The sequence below is a fragment of the Phalacrocorax carbo genome, chromosome 10, assembly GCF_963921805.1.
Source record: "Phalacrocorax carbo chromosome 10, bPhaCar2.1, whole genome shotgun sequence".
Lineage (NCBI taxonomy): Eukaryota > Metazoa > Chordata > Aves > Suliformes > Phalacrocoracidae > Phalacrocorax > Phalacrocorax carbo.
The window spans coordinates 2,225,719-2,251,998 of NC_087522.1; the positions used below are offsets into that span (position 1 = coordinate 2,225,719).

The 26,280-nt window shown below is 50.6% G+C and overlaps 2 protein-coding genes and 1 long non-coding RNA gene across 4 annotated transcripts in view; 1 reads left to right on the forward strand and 2 right to left on the reverse strand.

Annotated features, from left to right (window-relative positions):
• Positions 1-17,674, forward strand: part of MSLN (mesothelin) — a 79,106-nt gene extending 61,432 nt beyond the window's left edge. For both annotated transcript variants that reach the window (XM_064461402.1, XM_064461401.1), the window contains 27 exons: positions 272-312; positions 904-925; positions 1,037-1,064; positions 1,850-1,934; positions 2,930-3,091; positions 3,277-3,479; positions 3,895-3,986; positions 4,630-4,760; positions 5,386-5,507; positions 5,909-6,080; positions 6,386-6,601; positions 6,706-6,876; positions 8,187-8,333; positions 8,481-8,530; positions 9,401-9,521; positions 9,852-9,937; positions 10,538-10,667; positions 10,781-10,971; positions 11,742-11,832; positions 12,323-12,434; positions 12,676-12,860; positions 13,691-13,837; positions 14,063-14,196; positions 14,760-14,887; positions 15,510-15,604; positions 16,197-16,386; positions 17,107-17,674. In XM_064461402.1, coding sequence (XP_064317472.1) covers positions 272-312; positions 904-925; positions 1,037-1,064; positions 1,850-1,934; positions 2,930-3,091; positions 3,277-3,479; positions 3,895-3,986; positions 4,630-4,760; positions 5,386-5,507; positions 5,909-6,080; positions 6,386-6,601; positions 6,706-6,876; positions 8,187-8,333; positions 8,481-8,530; positions 9,401-9,521; positions 9,852-9,937; positions 10,538-10,667; positions 10,781-10,971; positions 11,742-11,832; positions 12,323-12,434; positions 12,676-12,860; positions 13,691-13,837; positions 14,063-14,196; positions 14,760-14,887; positions 15,510-15,604; positions 16,197-16,386; positions 17,107-17,201 — 3,347 coding nt within the window. In that variant the 3' untranslated portion in view covers positions 17,202-17,674. The remainder of the gene's footprint in view (positions 1-271; positions 313-903; positions 926-1,036; positions 1,065-1,849; positions 1,935-2,929; positions 3,092-3,276; positions 3,480-3,894; positions 3,987-4,629; positions 4,761-5,385; positions 5,508-5,908; positions 6,081-6,385; positions 6,602-6,705; positions 6,877-8,186; positions 8,334-8,480; positions 8,531-9,400; positions 9,522-9,851; positions 9,938-10,537; positions 10,668-10,780; positions 10,972-11,741; positions 11,833-12,322; positions 12,435-12,675; positions 12,861-13,690; positions 13,838-14,062; positions 14,197-14,759; positions 14,888-15,509; positions 15,605-16,196; positions 16,387-17,106) is intronic.
• Positions 17,675-18,465: 791 nt separating this feature from the next.
• LOC135315223 (mesothelin-like protein) lies at positions 18,466-24,541 on the reverse strand (the record flags this gene model as incomplete). The annotated part of the gene is made up of 12 exons (XM_064461944.1): positions 18,466-19,105; positions 19,772-20,774; positions 21,008-21,108; positions 21,278-21,411; positions 21,691-21,824; positions 22,013-22,168; positions 22,347-22,531; positions 23,173-23,317; positions 23,415-23,505; positions 23,609-23,799; positions 23,886-24,012; positions 24,447-24,541. Coding segments are annotated over 12 exons (2,445 nt in total), but the record flags the coding sequence as incomplete, so codon positions are not given.
• Positions 24,542-24,668: 127 nt separating this feature from the next.
• Positions 24,669-25,933, reverse strand: LOC135315107 (uncharacterized). The gene is made up of 3 exons (XR_010374551.1): positions 25,902-25,933; positions 25,321-25,370; positions 24,669-24,781 (listed from the first exon to the last, which is right to left on the reverse strand). It is a non-coding gene; the product is annotated as an uncharacterized LOC135315107 (long non-coding RNA).
• Between the last annotated feature and the right edge of the window lie 347 nt (positions 25,934-26,280).

The window sequence follows — 26,280 nt, forward strand, 5'->3', positions numbered from 1 at the left end:
TCCAAGACACCGCATTTCTGTCCTCTGCCAGACTGACCCGGAGTGGATAGAGCTTCGTGTTTGCTCACCCAGTCAGCTGTCACAAAGTCAAAGAGAAAACAGCAGAGAGGTCTGACAGAAATGGTTCTGTGAAATACTGTCAAGAATGAGAAATAAAATAATGCTGTGAGATGAGTGATGTTCAGGGTCTGTTAAGCCAGACAGGAGCTGGACTGTGGGAACGAGCTTTGTCCTGGATTTGCTGCTAAAATCATGGCATATTTTCTTCCAGGTTGGCAAGTAGCTGCTGCGGCTTCCACTGAGGCATATCTGGTAAGGCAAACTCACCTGTTTAAAATGGGTCATCCATGTCTTGACTCACAAAGCGTGTGTGGGTTGGTGGTCAGTGCGGGGCCCTTCTAACAGTGGCACGTTGATGCGAATCAATTGCTACAAGCAGATCCAGTGTGCTGAGCACGGAGGTGGGTGGTAAGTGCCCTCCCTTCCTGTCTCCCAAGCAGCAAGTGGAGTGGGGATGGCTTCTCCAGGTCTTTGCAGGGCTTCGGTGCAAGCACATCACCGGACAGGTCGATGAAGGTGGCACCCATCAACCACACTCAAATCGTCAGGAGAGCAGTCCATCTTGGTGGCCCCCGTGCCTGAGCTGCGGGAGGACTCGCATAACCCTGACCTCTGCAGCTGTTTGAAGTACACAGCCAGTGCTGATGTGAATTTTGCAGGTGGTTGCTGCCTAGTGTGGCAAGATGCAAGCTCTGGATCTAGGCACTTGTGCATTTTCAGGCCAGATCCAAGCACAAATGATTGCAGCTAACATGCTTGTCTGTGTTCGATGATCACAAATAATGTGCTACCGTTGTAACTGCATGATAAGATCACCTCTTCTCTCTCTTTCTCCCGGCACAGTGCTCCAGCTCCCCTGTCAATGGTGAGTTTCTTACCAAGTAACCTCCGTAAGGAAGATGCAGACATGGTTCTGTATACATATCCCTATCGCAGTTCCTTTATCTTTGTCTCTCTCTCTTTTTGGGGGAATCAGAATCTGCCGTGTGTGCTTCAGTGAAAAGGTACGTGAGCCACCAGCAAATTATCTTGGGAGTGACACTGGTTTGTTGGGGATGTCGCTTCGGGCAGCAGGAAGCCTCTGAAATCGGGTGTAGCATCTTCCTCCCTGCAAAGTCCCAGGCTTGCCCGTGGGCAGGGAGGGCTTTAGTTATGCTCATTGAAACAGTGAAGGGAAAGTGCCTTTCTGGGGCTCTGTGTCTGTGCAGGACAAAGAAAGGCAGGGCAAGTCCCTGGTGTGTCAGCCAGCCTGACACGATGGGGATTTACTGCTCTGAGAGCCTTGGCATTGGTGCTGAGCTTAGCTTGGCTAGTGGTAGGGGCCTCGGTCTCAAACAGGCCTGCTTCAAGCCTTTGTTGAACTTGATTTCTACCTAAAGGTCAACAGTTTACAAGCACCCGCTCCCTGCTCCTGCATGGCGCCAGCAAATAATTCTCACCATCTGTGGTGTTTGTTTTGTTCCTCGGTGTGTGTTGTGGGCTGTGCCTCGTTGTTAGGGCTGCCTGGCATTGCTCCTGCGGGGAGCAACGGGTGCGCTGGACCCTTTGCAGAAGAGTAGCTAATAGCTGTCCCTGCTGCAGGTGAACAAAACTTCAGTGAATAAAAACATGTGGTGAGGGGCATTCACATGCCTTTCACTGACTGTCGGGGCTCGGGCAGCTGCGTTCCGTGCCTGTGTTTGCAGATGTTTTGCTGACGGAGAGCCGGCTCCCAGCCAGTTCTGCCCCGAGCTGCTGCAGGTCTGGGGCAGCTGGCACAGAGGTGATGTCTTTGCTTTTTCCCCACCAGTGTCAGCCAGGAGATGATTCTTGAGATAGCCCGTGGCCAAGCTTCCCCCTGCAGCCTCACTTTTGGTCAATACGCCTGTGCACAGGTAATGACAGTCCCCTTCTTTTCATGAGCTAGGGTCTTGTTTTCCTTGGTAATAGTGCCATTTCTGTCTTAAAAGGAGCCCCATTATTGGCTGTGCATAGAACGGCCAAAGCCTCGTGCAGGCCTGGGGTCGGGGTTGTTGAGGTTTCCCACGCAAGCTGTGGCAATGTCACCCTCCCAGGTGACATGTGCTCTGCGTCGTGGGGCCCAGGAGTGGCTGCACCACCGCAGAGGCCTTTCTGGGGCTGTCTGTGGAAGTGGGGGATGCTGTCTTTTCCAAGCCTCTCAAATGAGAAAGGGGCATAAAGGAGATCGCCAAAACAAATTAGCTATTAGAAACTGGCGTCGTAGTGTTGAAATAAATCTCTGCATGAGAGGAACCCTGATCCATCGGGGTAAACCACTTCTGAGCACAATAAAAAGTGGTTGCAGCGTAGAAAACATCATCTGGAATCTTTCAGGTTTACTTCTCTTCCTGGCTTTGTCATTATCTCTTAAGCTGCTGTGCTGCCACTAATTGCAATTGGATTGACAAAGATTCGTATTTTCCCATACATGTTTCTAACATGAAGATGTAGTTTCCTCAGGTATTTGTTGGTGGGGTTTTTTGTCTGATTGTTTTTCCATTGAAAAATGTTTCTGGAATGAAGAATCTTCTTATGGAAGTTTCCACTTTGATTAAATGGTAACAATTTTTTTTTGGTGGGAAACCATTTTGAGTGAAGAGTTTTAAAGTGTCTTTGCTTGGGCAGAGCACAGATTAGGTAACAAAAGGATCCAGCATTTGGAACTGAGTATGTTTGGACTTGCTTCAAGTCAGTTTACGTTGGACTTTCTTCTGACTCATCTGTCAACAGGTTTCATCACCTTACAGTGCTGACTGCTCACGTGTAGGTGAGCTAGTGAAGCAGACCTGAAGGAGATTACGTGCTGCAGCGTCTCTAAATACAGCACACCTTTTGTTATCTCTAGATGGATTTCCCTTTTCTCTTTCAGAGTGCCTGGCTCCAGGACCTTCAGGATGATTTCCTCATATCCCTATATTCTTGCCTTACCACTAAACCTGCCAGCGCTATGGATCGGGAATACTCTGTTCTGTTCTTTTCCAAATACGATGCCAAGAAGCTTATAGCCGCTCTGACTGTGTTCAGCCGGCGGGTGGGTATCGATATCCAACTGTTTGTTCACCTGGAACATAGATGCCAGTGGGAAGCGTTAATTAGCATTAGCAGAGAAGGGGTTATTGCTAGGGGTGATTCTGTTCATAATGTTCATCTTCACATAGAATTATGTTAAGTCCATATTCACGTCAATTCATGTTTCTTCTCATCTCTTGGCCGCAGTTTTCTCATGTGCCTCTTTCTCCCGAGTGGAACGTGATCTTCATTAACGGCCTGTGGGAGAAGATGTTGCAAGTACCAGATATTGACAGCCCACCCGTTTTGTCTCACTGGATCCATGAGGGGCTTCAGCCATTCCTGGTCGAGCCCAAGGTCTTTGCTTGCCTCCATGCCAAAACCGTGTTGTGTGAGATGTTTCAGAAGATGTAAGTGCTGAACACAGACATTATTTCAGTCCCGTGTTGCTGAGATAGAAAAGGGGCCCTTACTCCAGCCTCCCAAAGCAAGGGGCTAGACCCTGTAAGCACTGAACTGATGGAGGCTTCTCTGAGAAGCTCTCTCCAAGGGTCCCTACCACACCTGCTGACGCTGTAACTGGCCCTCTGCATCAGTCAGCGCGCGTGTGATGACCCTGCGAGCACTCTGTTTCCAAAGCAGCATTGCAGGATCGGTGGCACAGCCCCCAGTTGATCATGGGGGCTGTTGTGACGTTGGTAGCTTTGAAAACGGATGTGATTGATAATATCAGTCCTCAAGTAATAGCCGTTTCTGTAAGAATCCAACCCTGCCAGGTCTGGCTTCATCCGTGTTTGAGATGTTTGCCTTTCTTACCCACTTCAGAGTCGCCGCCCTGAATGGCATGTATTCTGACCTTCCAGTGGAAGAACAGAGGAATCTTTACACTGGGATCAAACACCGTCTCATCCAGGATGGTAAATGACTTGGTTTTCTTTAAGAAACAGAATGCTTTCGGCCACTGATGTGTGCTACAGGGCTAAGGCTTCACAGATTTTTTCTTTGTGAATTTGTATTGTCTCTTCAATGGAAGTAGGCTGGGAATATGACAGTGACAAGTGGCATCAAGAGTCGTTTCCCTGCCTGAAGGCTGTATTAATCCAGGGTTTTTACGAGTCAGCATAGTCAGTCCTATGCTTACTTTCATCCTGTGCCAATAGCTTTTACTGCTTTTGTTGTGAAAGAAAGGTGCAGGGTTTGGGTCTGAGAGCTAAAGAATTCAGTTCAGGAGTTAGCTCAAAAAGGGACCCAGGTAAGGCACTCCGCTGCCTCCAGGCAGTAGCTTGCTTTGGAGGGAGGAAGAAAGAGACTGGTGATGAACTATTTGGAAGGCTGCGAAGGAACTGTGGCATATGTCCTGTCCCACGTGCATTTGTAATCTGAATGCACAAATGTGCAGATTTGAGTCTAAAGTGCGATCAGAGGCACTTGGGGAGCTCTCTGCTTGACCCAGCTCTCTGCTAGACTGAAGCCTGTTCCCGCATTCAGAAACGTCCAGTCTCTGCTGATTTCCTGATACAGTGCAAGCCTGTAGCTTGCTGGTGTCTGCCTGTTTTGCAGGATCAAACCAGAAATGCTACAGTGCAGCCGTTCCAGGTCTGAATTCCACTGCTTGGTTTGAAAATTATCTTGGATCCTTTACAGAGCATGCAACTGTTGAAGACCTACAGCTTTTTGGAGATGAACCAACAGTAAGTGCAGGCTCATCTTGGTGATGAGCAATGTGCACACCTGCACTGTGCAAAATACTGTGTGCCTGGGAGGTCGTTGTCTTGCCCTGAGGAAAATTTGTGGAGGTGCTGCTAGCAGGACCGTTTCTCTTGTTTGTTTATAGTGAACAGTCACTTCAGTTCTTATTTTCCCCCCCATCATGATTTCTTGTGATAAGAGGCACTTGCACAGAAGTTGGGTTCACGTAGGCAATGCTGCAGAAAGCAAACTGGAGTCAATAGGAGGAGCGAACCCAAACTTTATCTCAAGTCTGGGCCTGGTTCACTGAATGCCTGTACCGGGTTTGCATGTGTGAGCGGTGCTGTAAGGGCAGGGCCACGTCCTTGTCCTTTAGCAGCTCTCCCACCTCTGTGCCTTACAGCAGTCAGAGGGAGAGGCCTACCATGCCCTTGGACTGCAAAGATAAATAAAACAAGGTACCAGTGTATTACTTAAAAAGAAAAAAAAAAAATTCCTGACATCTCTAACATGAAGTGAAAAAACCCCTTTTTGCTTAGTGAGGTTTGTTCAAACACTCCCAAGTGACTGTCAGGAATTAAATATCCATCTAAATTTGCTTTTTTCCCCCCATGTTAACACCCTCAGCTTCAAACATTTGCCAGGGATCCAGCCAACCTGCAGATGATCAGCAACCTCACCTTGCTCCGGGAGACAGCTGTGTACTATACCTCGCTGCTGACCTCTGGACCTGATTTTCCCTTATCAAGGTACACGTCCTGACCTGAATTCCTACCTGACTTACGGTTTAGCATGGTATCATGACTTACCAAAAGTTTGTCGAGTTGGTTCTGATAGCTGCTTCCATGAAAAGCATTTCTCTGTTCCTCAAATAACTGCATTGCACTTGATCTCGGGGAGGGCCAGGCCACAAGTTCCAAATCTTGGGAAATGACTGTCATGCGGTGCCGACCAACAGCACATCTTGCACGTTTTTGCAGCTTTGCATGACACAGCAGCGCTCTCTGTAAACAGGAGCGTTAGCATTGCCAGAGCTAAAATGAACTGGGGGAAACGTGCACTAGAAAAGAGCATCCTTTGGAAAAAGAGGAAAGATCTGACAGAGCCACTGTCTATCCTACTGGTAACCTCTCCTGTCTCCCACCTGCAGTCTCCCAGACAAATTTGTTTGCTACCTGAGCCCCTCAGCAGTGAGCAACCTGAGCAGAGATGATGCTTTGAGCTTGGCCCAGAGGATCAGTAAGAACTGCCCATTGAACCTGACGTACAGAGGAATAACTAGAGAGAGAGCTCCCTCCTCCCTGACAACAGAGGAACTGCAGGTAATCTCCTGTCCAGCCCTGCAGCTCAGTTCTTCATTCACCCAGACAAGACTTGGGACGGTTGAGGTTTCAGTTCTCATGCCTCCTCTTGTGTACACTTCTGTAGGTCAGCTTGCTTTTTAAATGTGTTGTCTGGCTGGTGTTTCATAATCTGAAAATTCTCAGTGGGTGGAGGCCGTCTATCAACAGGCTTCATCACACAAGCTTGAGGCAGAAAGTCCAGTGATTTAAGACATACAAAGGCTGTAGGTTCGAATAGGCTCACGTCGTTGCTCCTCTGACTTTCTTTTCTGGGACCTCTTCAGGTTGCATCTGCTTTGGTGAGAAAGTTCGAGCATTTCTCTCCTGCAATCCTGCGTGCATTGGGCCAGGCTGCAGTTGGGCTGTCCATATCCGACATTGAAAATGGCATCAGTGATGAAGACCTTGAAGCATCTATTCCTGCCCTGGGTAAAGTTCGTGGCTGGAACGCTGAGCAGTCCAGTGCTATTATCAACAAACTGCTCAGCTCTGGCTATCAGGTACAAAGGATAAGGTCCAGAAATGCACCTCACGCCCGGGGTAGCTAGCTGCCAGCAAATGATGTTTGGCCCTTCATGTGCCACCTGTATGCATTACCTTTCAGATCTCGGATGGACAGAGCCTGGCAAAGCTAGGGAGCTTGGTGGCGGGCCTCAACAGCAGCACAATTCAAAGTCTGCCTCCACAAGTGATTTTGGAAGCCATTAAGTTGCCCGAGTTTGATCAGCAAATGGTGACCCTGCCCTCTGCTCTGAAAATGGCATTTGTGGAAAAGGTGAAGTCATTTTTCTCTTCAGGCATCGTAAATTAGCAAAGCTCCAGTGACTCACAGCTAAGAACACTGGTTACCTGGGGCCAGGCATTGACACACACCCAGACAGCAGTCCCCTGGGGGTATTTGTCTTGCTAAACAGAGTGTGCAGCAGGACAAGCATCTCAAATCCCTGTCACAGTGCAGATGTCCTTGGGTGCCAGCCAGTGTGTCCTGCCAAGCCTCTTGGGGACAAGGGCAGAAGAGACAGTTGTTTTACGGGGTGGTCCTAGAAACTATTCCCCACTGACTTGAAAAGATGCTCTCAGAGAAAGGATACTGTCATGGTTTGGAGTGAGAACATGTGAGAAGTGAAGGCAGCTTAGAAAGTCCCTTTTAGGGTGGACAGATCCTTCAGCAGTGCACTGTTTCATGCTCCCTCCATGTGTTTGTGTAGGATTTGGACACCTCTGTGCCTCTTCTTTCTTGCCATGACTTCAGCCTTCAAGTTGCATGTGTAGCATTCAAGTTTGTTGCTATTCATCCTCCCTCTGGTAGGAAACACTCTGACCTGTGTTTGGCACCAGAGGCCCTGCCCGTAGCATGCCCTGGGGCAATGGGGCTGCAGGGCTCTGTGTGAAGCACTGCGGAAATAACGTCTCATTTGCCACAGGATTGTTCTGCAGTGTGTCTTCAGCAAGTTGAGACATTGTTTGGGTTGGCAGAGGGAGAACGTGTCCCTCCCTTCTGGGTGGTTAAATGTTTTTAGGGCATAAAGCCAGGAGGTAGGACACTGGTGAGAGACTGAATCATTCCCATTCATCAGGACCCCAGGTGTTAGCTCCAAGCAGCTCTCCTAGTCTGATGGATGTCAAACAGGAAATATTTCATAGTGTTAGGTCTCTGAGAAGTGCACAGATGACCAAGTTGTAACAAGGTGTGGGTTGGTCTCTTTTCTCAAGTTACTAGTAAGAGAACAAGAGGAAATGGCCTCAAGCTGCATCAGGGCAGGTTTAGGTTGGGTATTAGGAAAAATGTCTTCCCTGCCAGAGTGGTCAGGCCCTGGCACAGGCTGCCCAGAGAGGTGGGGGAGTCACCGTCCCTGCGGGGGGTAAAAAACTGTGCAGACATGGCACTTGGGGCCATGGTTTAGGAGGCCTGGGGGTGTTGGGTTGGGGGTTGGACTTGATGATCCTAGAGGTCTTTTCCAACCTTAATGATTCTATGATCAGCAGGGGAGTTTGCCTGGGTTCTTTCCAGTTGGTCATTTCTTCTCCAGCAGTTGTTTATTTCAGCTGTAGTATTTGAATTATATATATTTGTTTTTTAAAAAGATCTCCTCCAGTGTAGACCGCTCAGTTGACCTGGTTAAATATATCCCTGATGGTCTGGCCAGTTACATTCCAAAATCATTGCTTGTTTTTGGGGAAGAGAAGCCCAGTATTCAGGATCTCAACAGTAAAACGTGGACCCGAGAACAGGTAATATGCTAGTGGCTTGTGTCCTTCTTAGTGTCAGCCTTGGACTCTACAGAGCTATGAGTCTGCTCTGCGAATCTGCCTGAAAATACAGGTGAATGTTGCAGAAGAGCGTGGTAAAACAATTGACGCTTTGGCTTTGCTTCACAGGCTGCCATGTTTTTCAGTTACGTGATAAAGATGGAGCCTGACTTCAGCAGGTAGCGTTTTTCTTCTTCCATTTTCCATGTTTGTGTTTGCTTTGATTGCAATTTCCATGTTTCTTTCAGTAAATATGGCAGACCCATCATGTCCAACCCATAGCAACAGATGGGAAATATCGTGCAAACCCAAACACAGGCACGTAGCATCAAGATTTACCAGGGTGTCAGCTGCAAAATATACCTGTAAGCCACACTTGCTTTCTAAAATGATGGCGCTGGCTCAGGCTGCACCTGGAACCTTGCTTCTGACTGCCTCTGCGGAAGGCGTTTCTAATTGGAGAACGTGTCAGTCTGCCACAGTGCTATTCCAGGGATTAAATTTAGCGGGGCTGATATGTCTTCTGTCAGCTCTTGTACCCGAGATGAAAAATTATGAAAACCATGATATATGCAATGGAGTTGACATCAGTGTCCTGCTGATTTCACAACAGAAGCTTTTCCATATAGAAAGCAATTAAAGTTGTACGGACTTCTCCCTGCGCTCTCCCAGGCTGCACAACCTATGCTCCGTGATGAGGATCTGCACAACTCCATTCTGCTTTCAATGTGTGCTGTGTGCTGCAAACACAGTAGGCAGGAGGAGACTGAGCTTGTAAATCAGGACGCAGCACTAGTACTTGGGGGTGGGGGGGAAGGTCCCTGCGTTTCTACTTCCAGTACGAGTCTCTAGGTGGTGTTTATTTGACCGGTGATGGCTTCTTGGTCTCCCACATAGGTCAAGGCTAGCAATTTTGAAGGGATGGAGTTAAGCTTTGAGAACGGGGGAGGTTTATGCTTGCTGTATTTGATATTATATATGTGGGAGATCAGCACTGAATTTTCTCCTGAAGTCCTTGCCCCTCTGATTTGCTTTCTGTAAATGTTCAGGCTTTCCCAGTCAGTCCTCCAAGGCTTCACGTGTGCAGCTGCCAATGTGACGGAAGCAGAAAGATTTCAGGAGTTGGCCAAAGTCATGAAGAAGAAAAATGTCAAACTGGGAGAAGACCAGGTCGGTTCCCGTATTTCAAAATGCTGTATTTGATGTTGTCATGAAGATAGCAATGAGGCTTGTTCAGCAAGAACAAATACACTTTCAGCTTGAGGGACTAGAACAAATGTAACCGGTCCTGGGTCTCCACCCCAGTTCTGAATTTCCCTGAAGAGAGGAGAAGTGAAAACCCCGTTGGCTAGGTTTCTCAGGAACCAAAACATCTGATTTCTGTAATCTTTTTTTTTCCTTACTTTGGAGGAGCAGAGTAAAATCTTTATATTTGTTTTATTTTTTCTTACGTTTTCATGCTGTTTTCTTTCTTCGATGTGAACTGTGGTGTCCTTTCAGCTGAGCTGCTTAGTGAAGTTGGTAACGTTGCATGGGATTCCCAAGGATTTAGATAGCTATCCTGAAGACCTGTTGCTGTTTTTAAGGTAACTGCTATGGTTTTCATATTGCCTTAGTACTTAGCGGGGAAAAAGGGGTATTACTTTATAACCCAGCTGGTAAGGACTGGTTCATGTTTGATGTATATTTCAAATTTGTTCAGGCCTCCTTACAGGGGATAAAAAAATAAAAATCAGATTGCAGAAAGCTTTCAAAAGGGTTTTAAGGTCCTTTCAGATTCCGCCATCATATTAATATAAACAGAATGAAGCTCTTTTTAAATATATCTGTTTGGATATGAAACCAGTATGTGGTTTTAGTACTTTCTGGGCTCTGAACGTGCTTTTTCCCTTACAACATCAAAGAAAACAGGCAGTGGAGTGGATTTCTTTTTTCCAGTAGCTACCCACTGTGGTTCTGTACCCAAACCTTGAACAATTTTAAGCTGAGTCTCACAATAGATTCCTTAAGGTGAAAATGAATTTTTAAAAGATGTGGACTAGGAACTCTGGGAAGAACAACTGCATAAAGTTCAGTCCGCAGGTGTGGAAGAGGCTGTATTGGACACAGTATATGTTGAACAGCTTTGAACCTGACCAACTGTTTGATGTCGTTCACTGGAACTCATGGAGTATTTGTCTTTCTAGTCCTTCAGACTACGCAGCGACAGGGAGCTGTAGGCAGTACTTTACTAATATTGGGAAAGCAAATCTTGATGTTCTGCAAAGAGAGTCGTCTCGGCGGAAGCAGCTGCTCAGGGAGGCTTTCCTATGTTTGGTATGTGGTGAGGGGACGGCTCTGCGCGAGGCTGGGGAGAACTCGGGGTTCAAGAAAGCTCTTCTACAGTGGCATCTGCTTCTATTTAATGCCTCTGTCTTGTATTACTTCAGAAAATTCCTGGCCCACAAGTAAGTGAGGAAAATGCAGAGATTCTGGGACATCTGGTCTGTGACCTGGGTGGAGAATACATTAGAAGTTCTGGTGGGAATTTGCTGAAGCAATTAAGCCAATGTGAATCTTTCCTGCCTGATCAAGAAGAGGCTATTAGGAGTGTCATCGGCAGTGGTAACACTACATTTGGGTATGAATTTTTCTTCTGGGCACCTGCAAAACAGTTCCCTTAAACAAAACCATTGTCCTGGTAAGACCTGAGTGCACTTCAGCCAACCAGCTTGATCAAAACCTTGGATAATTCGTTGCTTTTTAATTTCATGCTGGGCTTTTTACGTTGTTTTATTTGAACTTCTTTCAGCTGAAACATTTGGCTGGAATTCCACTGAAAAAATACTGTGTCATTTTTTGTCTCACCTGCTCTAGTTATAACAGCCTTTCCTCTGCTCTATTTTTCATTAATCAAACTTCTCTGAGACTGTCCTGATGAACACAGGTGGGCTCTAGCTGTTTGTCAGCCACTGACACATTCTGTTTCTGCCTGTCAAACTGACAGATGCTTGATAAATCCCTGGCTATAGCTAACAAAGACATTGTCCAGGGAGGCAAAATATATTCCCTCCTGTGTCAAATGCCCTGAGATCTTACCACTGAATTGGGTAATAGTAAGCAACAGATATTCTTTGGGTTTCATGCTTAAGAATATAATGTATTTGTTAAATGCCATTTTCCCATCCAGCTGCCCTTTTTCATGACCCTAATAATTGCTCCTGCTCTGGTGGAATGAAGTGTTGCGTAACAGGAAGCGATCAACAAGTTTTAGCATTTAAATCCTGTGTTTTCTTAACTTCAGATGTTACAAGGGACGTAATCCTGGCAGCTTTTAAGGTGGGGTTTGAGGGTTTGGATTTTTTTATTGTTCTTCCTTGAAAGCTGATTCCTGCTAACTTTTGTATGCAGGCCGCCTGAAACGTGGTCAGCTTTTACCTTGAATGAGCTCGGTGGGTTGATTCCTGTACTTGATCACAGCACCTTGCAGAAGATCCCCAAGGTAGGTTATTCGTAGATGCATGGGGAGTTTGGGAAGCACTCCTAGGTCCTGCAGTATGGAAGAAATATGATGGGGGTTGTTCAGCCAGCATGTTTTCAGTAGAGTCTTCATCTAAAAGTGTGGTGCCAAAGGGGATGGATGGTCTGTGAGAAGTGAGGGTTGATCAAGCTGACAGCCTGGAACTGCAAATGTAGATCGCTGTCATCCTCTTCCTGTAACTGTCAGAAGAGTACCAGGGGTGGAAAGCAGTAGTAACTATATACAGTGCTTTGTGAGGAGGTAAAATCGATTATGGGGCATGGGATATGATGGAGTTTAAGCATTTAGAAATTTGCCTTTGGCTTACCAAGGGTCTCTAGGCTTATAGCAGCAGGTCTGCTGCTCGTAGTACTTTAACAGGGAAGCTTCTTGTATGTGTAAATAGCAATTTCTTATGCTGGTGATACGCCCAAGATTGCAATATCCACCTGGTGAAATATTTTCTTTGCAGAATTCTTTGACAGTTTGGCTGAAAAACTTTGCACACAATTCACCTCTGTCAAGGGAGGAGCTGGCCACTGTTGTCCAAGTACTCCTGCCTACCAGGCATAAGCGTGCTGATGGTATGGGAGCTTTCTCTGATCCATAATGGCAGCATTCATTCCCCCTGGTATCAGGGTTGACCCTAGCGCTTGTGGGACTCCCTGAATATGTCTGAGTTGAACTATGAAACACTTGATGGTAGGTCACCTGGGAGGAGGGTGGAACCATGATTGCGTACCTGTCCACCTGCAGCAAGCTGAGCATCCAAAGCTTGAAGCAAAAGGACTTAACACTGAGCACATTTGATAATTGCTTCAACAGGTTGCCCACCTAGCAAGAAGATAACAGAGATGGTTCTTAACGATGAATTAATGCCTCTTCAATACACGCCTGAGGAGTTACATGCTTGCCTGAAGAATGTGTCTCTGGAGAATCACCTCTCTCTGATACTGACCTATCCCTTCACAGTCCAGCAATTGACTGTGCTGAAGAGAAGTCTGGATGAGGTGATGCCAGGCTGAAGAATGTCAAATTATCTACTGATGGGATCTAGCTCAGAAACTTGTCCGGTTGAGTTTATGTATCTCCAAGGACTGAGACGCCACTATCTCTCTGGGCTTCTCTTCCAATGTTTGACCACCTTTATTGTGAAAATATCCTTTTCTTAGTATCTAATCAGAATTTTCATTGCCTGTTGGCTGTTATCCTTTCACTGTGCACCTGTGGGAAGAGTGTGGCTCCATCCTCCCTATCATCTCCCATTACAGAGTTGAAGCCAGTAATAAAATCCTTGCCTAGTATTCTCTTCAGACTGGGAAAAAACCCAGCTCCCTCGGTCCCACTGCTCCACTTTGTACATTGTGTGCTTCTGCCCCACCCCCGACCAGGGTGGCCCTCTTAGGGTTGCTCGTCTTTGCTAGACTTTGACAAAATCTTTCTCATACCAGGGAGCCCAAAACTGGACATAGTATCCAGACGGGGTCTTGCAAGTGCCGGCCAAGTGGAGAGGAATAATCACTTCCCTTGACCTGCCAGCTGTGCTGCTGCTGCCGGGGAAGCCCAGTGTTTGATTAGCCTTCGCCACGGCAAGGCATGCCGCCCACCCAGATCTGTGTTGAGTCAGTTCATAGCATGCTTCAGGTTTTGTTCCTTCCCCCGGAGCCTGCTTGCCTGAGCTATCAAGCAGAAAAAGGACAGATGGGCTCATGGAATCTCACTGGCTTTGGTTCCTTGTAGACCTTTTGGGCTTTTCCACGTTAATTTTGCGAAGAGCATGAATTCGTAAGCGCAGGCATGATAACGAGTGTTCGTAGCAATAACAACAGTCTTTCCACAGACATATCCTGACGGGTATCCTGAAAGTCTGCTCCCCAAGCTGGGCTCTCTTCTTGATTTCATCACCCCTGAGGATGTTTCCAAATGGAAGATAACTTCGGCTGACACGCTGGCTGCCTTGCTAAAAAGTCAGCCCCCTGATTATCAGGTGGGGATTTGCGTTTGCTTTCCCGCCCAAGTTTGCTTTCTCATTTGGGAGTTGCTGGTGCAGGACTAGCTTAGTGGGTTCAGAGATGATTTGGCCCACCTTTGAGGACCAAACAAATAGATTTGAAATGATCCAGATTTTATTTTTGTCATTATTGCATTTGGTTTTGTTTCGAGGAACATTCGGATTCAAGTTAACTTTTGAAAAAATTAAATGTGTTTCTAGGCTTCCATAGTGATTAAACGATACGTTGACTTGGGAAATGCCTTGAACGTCACTGCACTGAACGCAATTGGTACGAAATACCTGTGCCTTCTAAACGTATCTGCGCTGAACATGATAGACCCCAACAGCTTGACGTGAGTCAAATATTGTGATGCTCTTACTTCTTGCAAAAGCACTTTCCCATCAGCAAGTGTAGTTTCCTTTTCTCTCCACTCAGTGAAAGGAAGTCTAGGAGGCAACTTAGTGCCTGCTTTGTGTCCAGGTTTAAAAGCCTGCTGTTTGCCAACCTGCCTGGAAGGGCTCAGATTTGCACTCAAACTCTCTTTATTGCGCCTCAGCTGACAACAGATATGGTCTGCGTGCATGCTTGTATCTAGAGGCAGAAGAAAACAAATTAAATTTACCTTAAATTCCTTTGAAAGATTAAATGAAATTAATTAAATAACTATCTTTGCAAGTAAATAAACTTGTCATGCGTGGTCAGAGCCACCATAACTTAGAAGACATATAATTTTGAGCAGGAGACTGAGCCTTTTTTTTTTTTTGCTTAGCTTCTCTCCATACCTCTTCCGTCTGCTGGGGGGAGGGGGTACCCTGTCCTATGTAGAGAATCCCAGAGAAATACTCCAAATAGTTAAAAAATTGTTCAAGTTGAAGATGATAACTTTTCTCTCTCTAAATCTTCATTTTTCTGCAGACGGGTATCTCTGAATCCTACAGCCTGTTCACAGCTTATGAAAGACATCTTATATGTTAAAGCAAAGCATGCTTTCTCAGGCGAGAACTATTCAGCTGCGTACTATACGCTTATTGAACCGTATCTAGGTATGTAAAAGAACAGTATGTTATGGGGAAAGAGAGAAGTCTTAGCCAGAAACTGAATGGGTATCAAATGCCATCTAAGACGTGGGAATTTTCAAAACCGAGTTGTTAAGTTTTGGAGAATTTGGGTCTTTTCCAACTTGCAGATGGCATAAAATATTCTTGAGAGATTCTGTACCTGACTTAAAGTTGCCCAAATCAATTGTCAGACTCTCACAGGGAAAATCAAACTCGTGACTTGTGGGGAGGGGTAAGATCTGCTAGATCCATGAGAAATCAAGCCGCTAATGCTTAATGTTTATTGCACAGTTGTTCTCTGTGTCACAAACCATAGATTTTTCCCTGTTAAGCCCAGAATTCATCCACAGCCTAAGCAAACTCTTCTTACCCCTTTGTCTAGCGTCTGGCATTGTCACAGGTTGCTTTAATGGCCAATATAATAATACCTTGCAGCAAAATGAAGTAGCATCCATAGAGTTTTGCAGCTGAAAGTCACTCTGTTAGCACCCCCAGCCGCAGAAATTTTGGAGACATCAATTATAGCTCCAGCTTATACAGACGCACAACACTGCTCATTTGGGGGCTGTCCTCCATGCATTGATACGCTTTCTTTTCTGGGTCCCAGGGGGTGCTCCTGGTATTGATCTCAAAGCTCTAAGCAAGGATAACGTGAACATGGAAGTTAGTACTTTGGCAAAGTTAAGGAGAGACTCTTTGATGGTGAGTTAAATTTCGAAATTATTTGACTCCTTGCATTCATATCGAGTTGAGTAGTTGGTTTTGGTTGTGTTGTCTGTTGGTGTAAATCAGGGGTCACTGTGACAAATTCAGAATAATGCTAGTCCAGTAGCAAGTGGAGAACTGGCCTGAAACTTCTGTAAAAATATAAATTGAGTCATATATGGATGCTTAGCCAGTCTTACTGGGGAATTTCTTTAGAGCTGGCTTTCACAGCAGTAGTGGCAGGGGACAGGTGTTCGCTAGTCCACAGCTGTGTGACACACCTTTTAACAAGCGATAGCAGTAATATCATAAATTTTGAGAGAAAGCCCAGTTCTTTGGGCAGGGACTGGGGCCCCCACTTGGGTGTAGGAGGCTTGTCATCACAGGGCAACAGAAATAGGCTTTAAGGAACCATTGTGTTCTTTCCCCTAACCTAAGGCAAGAGTGTCCCAGCTGGAACCACTCCCCAGAAATTTGTCCTTGTTCTTCATACTTGTGCTAATAGAAACCTCATCGGTTCCTTGGCCAGAGGTTTTGTTTCCATTCCTGCATTTACATCCATAATTCTTGCTCTTTCGATTTCTCCTAGAGCCTGACGCCTTCTGACGTCCGGTGCTTGCTGGGCACCCATCTTGGAGAGCTGGTGCAATGGCAGAATGTGTCTCCCATCCGGGAGTGGGTCCAAAGGCAGAAACAGTCAGAACTGGATCAGCTGCAAATTTCACTCACTGGGGGGACACAAGAGGGCTACTTAAACATCGTTACCCCCAAATTTCAGTGTACGTAGTATGTTAGGACCTCTGACTGTTGTCCTTTAAATATTTATTTTTGGGTTACAGCAAGGAGAACTACTGCCTTATGGAAGCCAGGTGCTTTGTTGCCTGTGAAGGAGAATTGAGCGCACCAAGCTGGGGTAGCTCCCGGAGCCCTGCGTCAGGGCCTTGCTCAAGCAAGCGGCGGCCTTGGGCAGCGCTGCCAGACAGCTCTGCTCCCGCTCGTAGCAGCGCTTGTGCCCGGGCCCTGGAAAGTCCTGCTGGCTGCTCTTTTGCTGAGAGAGCACAGACTGTAGATCTGGGCTACTGCGGGGCCCCTTCCAGGGGCACTTGCCACCATCCATCCACCCAGCCCCAATAAACACGCTGGGCAGTGTTCACCTCTTCCCTTCGCCTCCTGGCGTCAAGGGGCAGCAAGTTCAGTTCTGCCAAGGAGCCTGAAGCCTTGCAGAGCAAATCCCAGGTCCAAGATGAGAAGCAATCCTGTAATCCCACTGAGAGCATCCTCGCTGGCTGCACACCTCAACTGAGTGAGCACATCCAGAGCTGCCTCCTCGGCTGTGTGTTGGAGCTGCGCTATGACTTGGTGGTCCTGTTAGGGGTGGCTATTTACCAGTTAGAAAGCCAAAGATCTTCCCTGGATGGGGCATAACGAGATGTTCTCCCCCATGGGGGGAAACAGTTCAGTTGATTTCTTTGCGCTGATGCCGCCTCTTTTTCTTCTAGCACCGTCCTTGGCCTCTCTGGGTGCTGTGGCCACGACACTCCACCTCCTGCCTGCTCTGCTTATCAGTTTCCTGATGATGTCGGGCTTGTCTTGAAAATCTTCCATCAAGAGAAGGCAAGATGAGGGGGACCAGCCTGTGACCTGCTCTGAGGCCTGTCGGGGACAGCCACGCCTGGGGGCTGAGGGGATGCTCAGTGCTAGCGGGCAGCAGGCCAGGGTTCACTTTTAGGTACTTTTCTCTTTCAAATCACTTTAAAAAAAAAAAAATCAGTGTCGTATCTGAATTGAAGGTTTCAGCCTCTTCAGAGCAGGATCTTTGCCTTTTGTAGAGATCAAGCCTGGGTAAGGCCCAGCCATATTACTGCAACACAAACGATGTCAGTATTTTACTGCGCAGCCCTGGTGGGTTTAAGGGTGAGCAAATTGGCTGTTCTGCGTGTTAATGATTGCGTTTCTCAAAGAGCCTCATCTCTTAATGCTACCAGGACCTCCGAGTGGGAGTGAAGTTCTCCGGCTGGTTGTAAATAAATAATGGAACTAAGTAAAAATAAAATGCCAGAAGCAGCTCGATTAGTTGCTGTTGTCTTCTCTTTGTTCATACTGCCCACGCCTTCGTGTCTGCAAGTATCAGCCAGGAACCCCAGGCGTGCCTGTTTAATTTCTTTGGTGTTGAACTACTCGAAGCTAAGGCTGTTCTGTTTCCTCGTGGGGAGGGTAGAAGAACTTTCTGTAGGATTTTCAACATTTCCCCCCCCTCACCCCCCACTCATTGGGAGTTTCTGTCAAAAAAAGCCTCTGTCAGCTGTATCCAGCCCCTGAAATCCCCCTTTTCCCCCAGGAGGAGAGCCTGCCTGCAAAGATGTTGTTAGTGTTCATTGTCCATGCTTTTACAGGAAGAGAATGGGACAGTCTGGTCTGTCCTTCAGTGCAGACTTCGGGGCAGCAAGAGACGCTTCCCCACTGCCTCCGTCCCGTGGTGCTGGGGCACTAGCTAGGGTGGGAGAGAGCCCAGCGTCAGGAAGGCAGCCTGCATTTTTAGCAGTATTGATAGAAATCTTGATTTGTTTCTTCATGCCTTGACTTGCTCCCAACAAATGACACGCAAGAATCTCCTCAGCCTGTGGAGAATGAAACTAGTAAGTGGAAGAGCTGCAAGTTGGAGGGAGAAACACTTGTAGTAGAGCTATTGGAGGAGGAGGTACTAGCTAGTGAAGGAAGTCAGGGCAAAAGAAGTGGAAACTGCTTAGATTTAAGCTAGTTGGAAAAACTGTACTACAATGTACTACACACATCAGAGAACACATCTGATTAGGAAAAAAAGAGCTTTATTTTATAGCGTTGCACCAGTAATCAAGATAATTTGTCTTCAGTTAATCATCCCTCTAACCAGGTTTTGTGTAGTTTGAACGAGTCTTGATCAAAAATTTCGATGTAGGTGAAACAAGTTAAATGCAATTTAGTGGATCCCTGAGTTTTCAGACTGCGTGGCCGAGCCACGTTCTGCTTCCCCCACGAGGGCCTGTAACTCAAATCCCTGAGCTGTCCCACTGTCTCAGCAGGACCCAGTGGGCCTGCTTAGCAGTAAAATACCTCTCTGTATGAGTAAAGCTGGCAGAACTGGGCCTGCTGTCGGCATTAATGCGGTGCCAGACCAGTCAATATTGCTGATGATTGTATTACATAGAGCAGCTAGCTAGTTAGTACCTGTGAGGCTTCCTTGGGCTGGAAAAATGTCCTCCTTTCACTGCCCAGCCTCAAAAATAATAAGCAAATTTGTGCTGGTGCTAAATGGATAAATTCCATTCCGTTCCTGGGTTTCTGCTTTTCAGCAGGGAGGTTGCCAGCACCGTTATTTTGCAGGACGGTGAAAATTAAAGGAGGGATCCAGTGGGTTGCGGTGCCGGAGGCGGCAGTGTCAGAGAAGCCCTCGCAGCAGTGAGCTTCCCACGGCTGTCATCAGTACGTGCGCTAGGCAGGAGGAGAGCCTGGAGCCTGATCCTGGGCGGAGAGCACAGACGAGAAGCAATTGGGTTATCCAGATACACGGCACATAGGAGCTGTCAGGGCAGTAGAATTGCTTCGGGATTGAGGTACCCCAGAGGGTCGCACGTGGCAGGACAACTTGTCTGCCTGCGCCCAGCTATAAATGTCACCTGGCCGTGAATAGTCAGCAGGACGGAGTCTGTCCTTACTTTCACCGGTGTAAAGCAGGAGCAAATGTGTTTTAGTCATTAAAGCTATGGATGCAGCTCTGTCAGGTTAAAGGATTTCTGATTTCAGGGGTTTTACAGGGATGCCTGGTCAGAAACACTGCGTGCAGCTACAGAAGGCTGAAGCCTTGCCTTGTGCAAAACACGCACTGCATTGGCATTAAGGGAATTACTCCAGCTTCCTGCAGAGCGGTCGAGGGGCGCCGTGCGTGACGAGGCATCTTACGGTGCCCCTCGCCGGGCTCGCAGAGCGTGTGGGATCTGAAGGCTCCAGATCCAGGGGCTGTAACGCCCTGCAGACACCTCGCTGCCTCTCTAGCCAGTAACTGCTTGGGGTTTTTGGAGGATGGCAGCACGCCCGTGTTGAATCTGGCCAGGGACAAGGTGTCGGTGAAGAATTCTGCCTCGCCACCGGTTCCTAAGCCTCTCCCAACTCCAAACATTCACGCCTTACCAGCTTCAGGCTGCAGGTTGATGAATCCGCTGGGTGTCGATCTCGGTGGATTTTTAGTGGTCTCGCTGCTGGTGGTGGTGGAAGAAGGGCCGAGAAATGCCGGAGGGGCACCGGTCTTGCAAACCGATGTTGTAGTCTTGGCCTCTGAGGACACGATGCTCTTTTGGGTGGAGACGGTGGAGTTGGGGGTCGGGGTGGGCTTATGGGGAGGGAGGTTCTTTTCTGTGGCTGCGGAGGGGGGGTTGGGGACAAGGGTGCTGGGAGCGCTGTGGGTGCTCGGTGTGGCGGTGCTACCGGTGGCAGGAGCAGGGTTGGCGGTTCCCCCAGGTGCTGGGGGGTTTGCGGACACCAGTGGGGTGCTGGTGTTGTGGGGTGTAACAGCCGGCTTAGTAACAACGCTGGTGGTGGTGGTGGCCCCACGTGTGAGAGCAGGGGGTGGGATGGAGCTGGGAGAGGCGGTGGTGGGGCTGACAGCGGCAAAGATGGTGGTGAGGAGGGTGATGGCGGGGGGGGTGGCCTTACTTGAGGTGGCAGGCTGGTGGATGGAGCATGGGACGATGGGGCTGGTGGTCAGAGCGGGCCGGGCAGCGGAGGGGCTCCCAGCAGCACTGGGGGTGGGGGTGAAAGCCCCCAGTGGGGGAGTGCTGTTAGGGGGGGTTGGGCTGATGGCGCTTGGGGTGGGGGCCTTGTGGGGGCCGGTACCTGAATCAGTGGTAGGGAGGCTGTTAATGGCAGTAGGGGTGGGGACAGTGGGGAGGGTGGTGGGCATGGGAGCAGTTGTCGTGGGGGTGACGGTGGCCGAGACGGTGGGTTGAGGAGGGGTGGCCGTTGCTGTGGGGCTGGGGTCCGCCATTCCCCCTTGCAGGCCGATTCCCAGGGTGCAGTCCAGTTCTCGCTGGGACTGTCTCTTCACCCAGCGCATCACTGACGTCTCATTTTCAGCTTCCTTCAGGTAAGGGAGGTTTTCCCCAAGCAAATTTTTCACCTCCGTGACGTTGAGTTTCTGCAACACATGTACAACATCATCTTCGTTTACCCTCGCAGCTGGCATCACCACAAAGTGCTTCTTTAAATGGGACAGCAGAGCAAGTAATAGCTTCCGAAAGAAAATTATAAAAGGTAAAAAAATAGAGACTTGGTGACCTGATGGGGCTGTAGCCTCGAACCCCACCGCTCAGCCCTCGAATAGCCCTGCCCTCCAGCAGGGAAGAGAGCAGCCACGTACTGGGGACGTACCTCCAGCTCATCGGGATTTAAGGCAAGGAAGGTGTCTATGTCCATGTCTATGGCAACCCCACTTTTAGCCAAGTCCTTCAGGTCCTTTGCTGGAGCTCCACCTTCAAGAAAACGCATGGGGCACCTAGTCGCATGCAAACGCTCCCGGTGCTGGGACAGGGGTTTTGGAGGCTGCTAGATGGGACTCCAGTGTGAGAAACCTCCCTGGCCAAGGAAGAAGGGTCCAACCTCGGTCACCGTGGGAAGGAGGGGGAAGGTGGAAAAACTTACCCAGGTACGGCCAAATCCGGCAGTAATAAGCCCTGGTGCTGCCCACCTGGCCAGCAAAGGCCTCCTGGGCTTTCCTGTAGAGTTTGTCCTTCTTGGTTTGAGAGCAAGAAGAAATGTTTAATTGTCCGGCGGTCCTGGGGGAGGGAGGGTCGCAGGTTAGAGTGGGGGGGCACGACCCCAAACCACAGCTAAAGCCCTTTTTTATTGGTGGGGGGAGGTGAGCGGTCTGACCCTGCAGACCGTGGTGCTGGTGGCTCAGGCAGGAGCTGCGAGCGGGACGCGGCCATCCCTCCATGCTGCCTGCGAGCGTGTAGAGCCGAAACGGAGGCAGGAGCCTGCCATCCCACCCTCCGCTTCCCCTGCGGTCCCAGGGGCGTCGCGGGACTGAAAAGCATCCCTAAAAAGTGGTTTACCCGATTGCTTCTGGAGATATTTGCTCGAGCTGTTCCTCCTGCAGATTACACAGGTTTCTCCCACCGATTTTCCAAAGCAAGGGCCCAGTCAAGGTGCCCCCCAGGGCCAGGAACCTGCTGAGCAGCTGCTGGACCTGGGAAACGCAGTTCGCATGGTTCCATGCAGGCAGGGAAGGAAGATGCTCGCGGTAGAAACGCATGTGCACTGCAAAACCGCCGTGCCGTCCTCGGGCAATGCCTTCGCCCTGAGCTGGGCTTGGGCACCGAGCGCCCCCGGTTTGGGTTCACCAGCACCGGCCCACCGCTGCTGCCGTGGGTTTACCTGGGGAGCCTTCCACTTGCCATCCGAGGGGCTGAGCAGGGCCAAGAGCGGGTCGCTGGATGTCACCGGCCACAGGCTGATCTCCTCCGCCGTGTACTGGCGGGACAGTGGCCCGAACAGCTTCAGCTGCTCCTCCGGGATCCCCGATGGGTAAATCTGTAGGGCCAGCCCAGCGGGGCAGAAAAGAGGGTCAGGAAAGGGAAAAGAAGGCAGAAATGGGCACAAAAGGACCTGTTTGGGTGCCTTGTTCCCTGCAGCGGGTCTCGCCCATCCCAGAGCCTGCCCACGCTAACAGGGTGCTGCGCGGGGGCTCCTGCCCTGTGTCACCCATCACCTGCTCCAGCTTTTTTTTTATGACCCAGAGGTACTCCACGGTGAACGGCTGTTCCAGCAGAGGTTCCAGGTTTGCTTTTAAAACCTCATTGCTCAGGCAGAGGTCAAACTGCTCGCTGGTGTCGTAGCTGATGAGTAAGAGGGGGTCGGAGACGGTGCTGGCTGTGATGGGTGCGGACAGGCAGCCTGCGGGCAGGGAGGGCATGTCAGGCAGATGCCTTTTTCCCTTCCCACCTGGCCCTGATCCTGCCATGGGCCCCCAGAGCCCCTCAGAAAAGCCCCGGTGAATGAACAGGGAATTGCAATAACGCTGCTCAAGCCGTCCTGCTGGGCGGGACTGCAAATCAACCCCCCATCCCCTGGGTCCGTGACCCATGAAGGCACCTTATTTGCTTTCATTCCTTAAAGTTATTCCTGAAGAACCTGCAGATGTTTCTACAGGCCACGTGTGCTTGGTCCTGTTAAAGGCAACTAAAAAATGCTCCAGCAAGATGAACCTTTTCCCACATCACCCACACGAGCATCCTTTGGGCTTGCAGCATCCTCCCCTGGTGCTGCCCCTGCCCAGCTCCAGTTTTCCTCCTTCACCAGCTCCTTCCCAGCTGCTGCTGCCGTATTCCTGCTCCCAGGCAAGAGCAAACCCCCTAGCGTGCTGTAAGGGCATTTTTCCCCGTCTCCCCATTCACTTTACAGGGAATCCCACAGCTTTCTGCCTGGTCCTGTCCCTTTCCCTCGGGCCACCCTGATGCCAACCAGCCTGGGGACATTTTTCCCCTCCAAGAGCTATGAACTGGTCTGGACTGGTGGCAGCAAAGGTAAATGCTCACGGTCTGTGCTCCGCTTCAGCCTGGGATGAGATGAAGCTGACGCTGCTGTGATGGCCCTGAGGATGGTCAGGGACTTCTCCCGCTGGGAACGTCCCTGGCTGCTGTACGCAGCCGCGATGCTCCTGCCGAAAGCCTCCCGTGCTGCCTGCCGGGGCGGGGGGCAGAGAGGGCTGGGTCCCGCCGCCTCAGGGCTGGCCTGGCTGACGGGCGGCTCACCCCGCGGTCTCGAGGAGAGGGCTTACCTTGGCCACCAAACTCAGCGTGGTCTCATTCAAAGCCAGCACGAGCGGCCCCAAATTCTGTAGAGTCTGTAAATCCCAGCTCAAAGGATCCCTGTGGCCGTCGGGAGAAGGACCAGCTCAGCATCCTCACGGGTACGCCATCCATCCTGCTCGGCACCCACCCCCATAACAGCGGACATAAGAAGGCTCCTTACCCGTACGCTGTGCCCCCTGTGAGGAGCACGGCGTTGAGGGCGTCCCGCTGGGCCCCCGTCAGCGCTGGGCAGAGCTTCAGGTTCTCCAGGACGCCGGGGTCTGAGGCCGTGATGGTCTCTGGCTCCATGTCGCACACCAGCGCCCCGAGGCTGCCGAGCTGCTCGGGGCTCAGGCGGCTGCTCTTCACCCCCTGGGAGAGACGACCAAACCCTGGTACGAACACCTGGCGCGGGGTGCGGGGGACCCTGGCCGCCCCCCGGCTCGGCCCCCACTCACCAGGCAGGCCAGAGCCCCACGCAGCAGCCCCGTCCGCCGGGATGAGCCCTTGGGCAGCAGGTCGAGGTTCCCGCGGGAAGCCCGGGTGTAAAATGCTCCGCAGGTCCCACCGCGCACCTCGGCTGAGCTGTGGGGAGCAAGAGTCAGCGTGGCGGGGAGGAATGGGGCGAAGGGCTGCTTGTGTCTGGGCAGGAGATGTTTAATGTTGATTTTTTGTGGGCATGGGGAAAATAGTTTTAAACTGCTGCTCCCTTCTAAGCAATGAGCTGCCGAGTTGCATGGGGCTGGGGGGTCTCCTCTTCCCCTGGGGAGGATGTCTCTGGCGCAGGACGGGGGTTGCCTGACCCCATGCACCCCATGCCATGGCCAGCGTGGCCCCAGCATCGGAGAGGAATGGGGTGAGGAGAGAACCTGGGGGTCTGCAGGGCTGGAAATGCCCTGTCCAGGTCTGAAGGTGCCCACAGATGCAGGCGATTTTCATAATACTCTTCTCCCATGCAGAGATCCCACGGGCACGATTCGGCACCAAACCCACAGCTCTATGCCGCCCGCGATACTCACTCGAAGAAGAGCAGCAGGTCTGGCGGATACTTGCCGAAATCAGCTGTTAGGTTCTTGGCAGCGAGCAGTCTGGCCAGGCAGGACAGCTGGGCAGGGAAAGGCTTGTCTCGTCAATGCCGAGGCGGTGAAAGCCCCTTCGCCCTGGCACCCCCCAGCTCCCCGTGCCCCAGCGGGCTCGGTGGGGTTCGCAGCTCCCACTCCTGCCCCTGCCCACCTGGGCACTGCTCAGCTCCACTGTTCCGTTTTGCAGTCCCTGGGCAAACGCGAGGATGTCAGCAGCGGGCAGGTCGCTGGCTGGGATGCACTGGAAACCTTGCAGGACCGAGGCTGAGAGGCTGCGTTGGGGAGGTGTAGCTGAGTTTCACCATCCACTTTAGCTCCCCAGCACCCCGTGGAGGACGAACCCGCTTGTTCCCTTGGGAAATCCCCCTTCACCCTGACCGTGGCTGCATGGGGTAAGTGGGAATAACATGGGGTGTCATGAAAATGTCCCCTAATGCCAGTGCCGGGGTGGTGCCGAAGGGGATGGCTTGCGGGCATGAGGGCACCCACCGTACCCCAGGCTTTGGGTGAGGGAGAAACTAGCAGAGCCTGGATTTCGGCTCAGGGAAGGCTCCTCTTGCACCTGTGTCAGCCCCATAAAGGGAAGGAAATTCTTGGTGTGTTTGTGCTACAACAAAAGCCGATGCAGCTGAAATCCCAGCTTGGGAACCGGCTGTGCAAGGCTCTAAATCCTCTCCTGCCCAAGTGACCTGTCACAGCAGCCGTGACATATATGTGGGGAGAAATGCAACATCCATCCACACCAACCCCACTGCCTGCACTCCCGAGACCCCCCCACTTGTCAGAGACCCCGGTTGGGGCTGGTACTTACTCAGGGTGCTGCTCAGTGGCAGACAGGACGGCTCCGACGATCAGGGCAGCCTGGGGAGGAGGACGGGGGAGATGCTCAGCCCCAGCAAGGAAGGGGAAGAAGGGCTTTTAAACACGGGGGGAATGGGATCTGACCTGGCCGGTGTGCCCAGGCCGGCGGCTGCTGCCCCCAAGCCGTGGGTGCTGCAGGCAGCTGAGAACTGCAGCAGCCCTGGGGCTGCCCTGGGTTACACGGGGGGGAAGCAAGCCGCCACAGCCGCTCTGAGTGGGGACCCTTCAACAGTGGGGTTGCCCCTGCTTCCCTGGAGCTGGGGGGGCTGGGGGTCCATCAGGTTTAGGGTCCCAGCCCTCGGTTTGGGAGCAGAGCAGGGAGGTTGGTGGGCAGCGGGTGAGCGAGGGATGGGATGGACAGGGCCAGGGCCAAGGGCTGCACAGGGGGCCAGTGGGGAAGCGATGGCTTTGCCTCCCTGGAGCCGAGGACTGGGGGAACCGCAGCGGCTCTGCCACTCCCGGCACCAGCTGCAAGGTTTCAGCAAAGCACTGGCGTATTCGGAGCCGCTGGAGCAGCCGGCGGCGACTCACCGCTGCCGCTTTCCCGAGGTCTGCGGAGAAACCTGAAATGAAGCGGGAGCAGGTTATAAAACATCCATGAGCATACGTACAAGTGGTCAGGGGCTGTTCTAAAGCAGGTCCAGGTTTAAAGTCTGGGAAGGCCCTTTTCTTTGTCAGTTTAATAATGTTTAGTAAATGCTGGCGAACACTTTGCAGAGAGCAGCCCCCGTACCGCCCTGCAGCCAGCCCCGGCAACGCAGGGAGCCTCGGGGTGAGTTTAGAAGACAAAAAGTGATAAATCTGCCCCTGGAAACCTGCCTGTGCAGATTTCTAACGCGGTGCAGGCTGCAGCTGGGAAAGCATCCCACTGCCTGCGGATGCTGGCGGGAGCACGAGGCAGAGCGCAGGG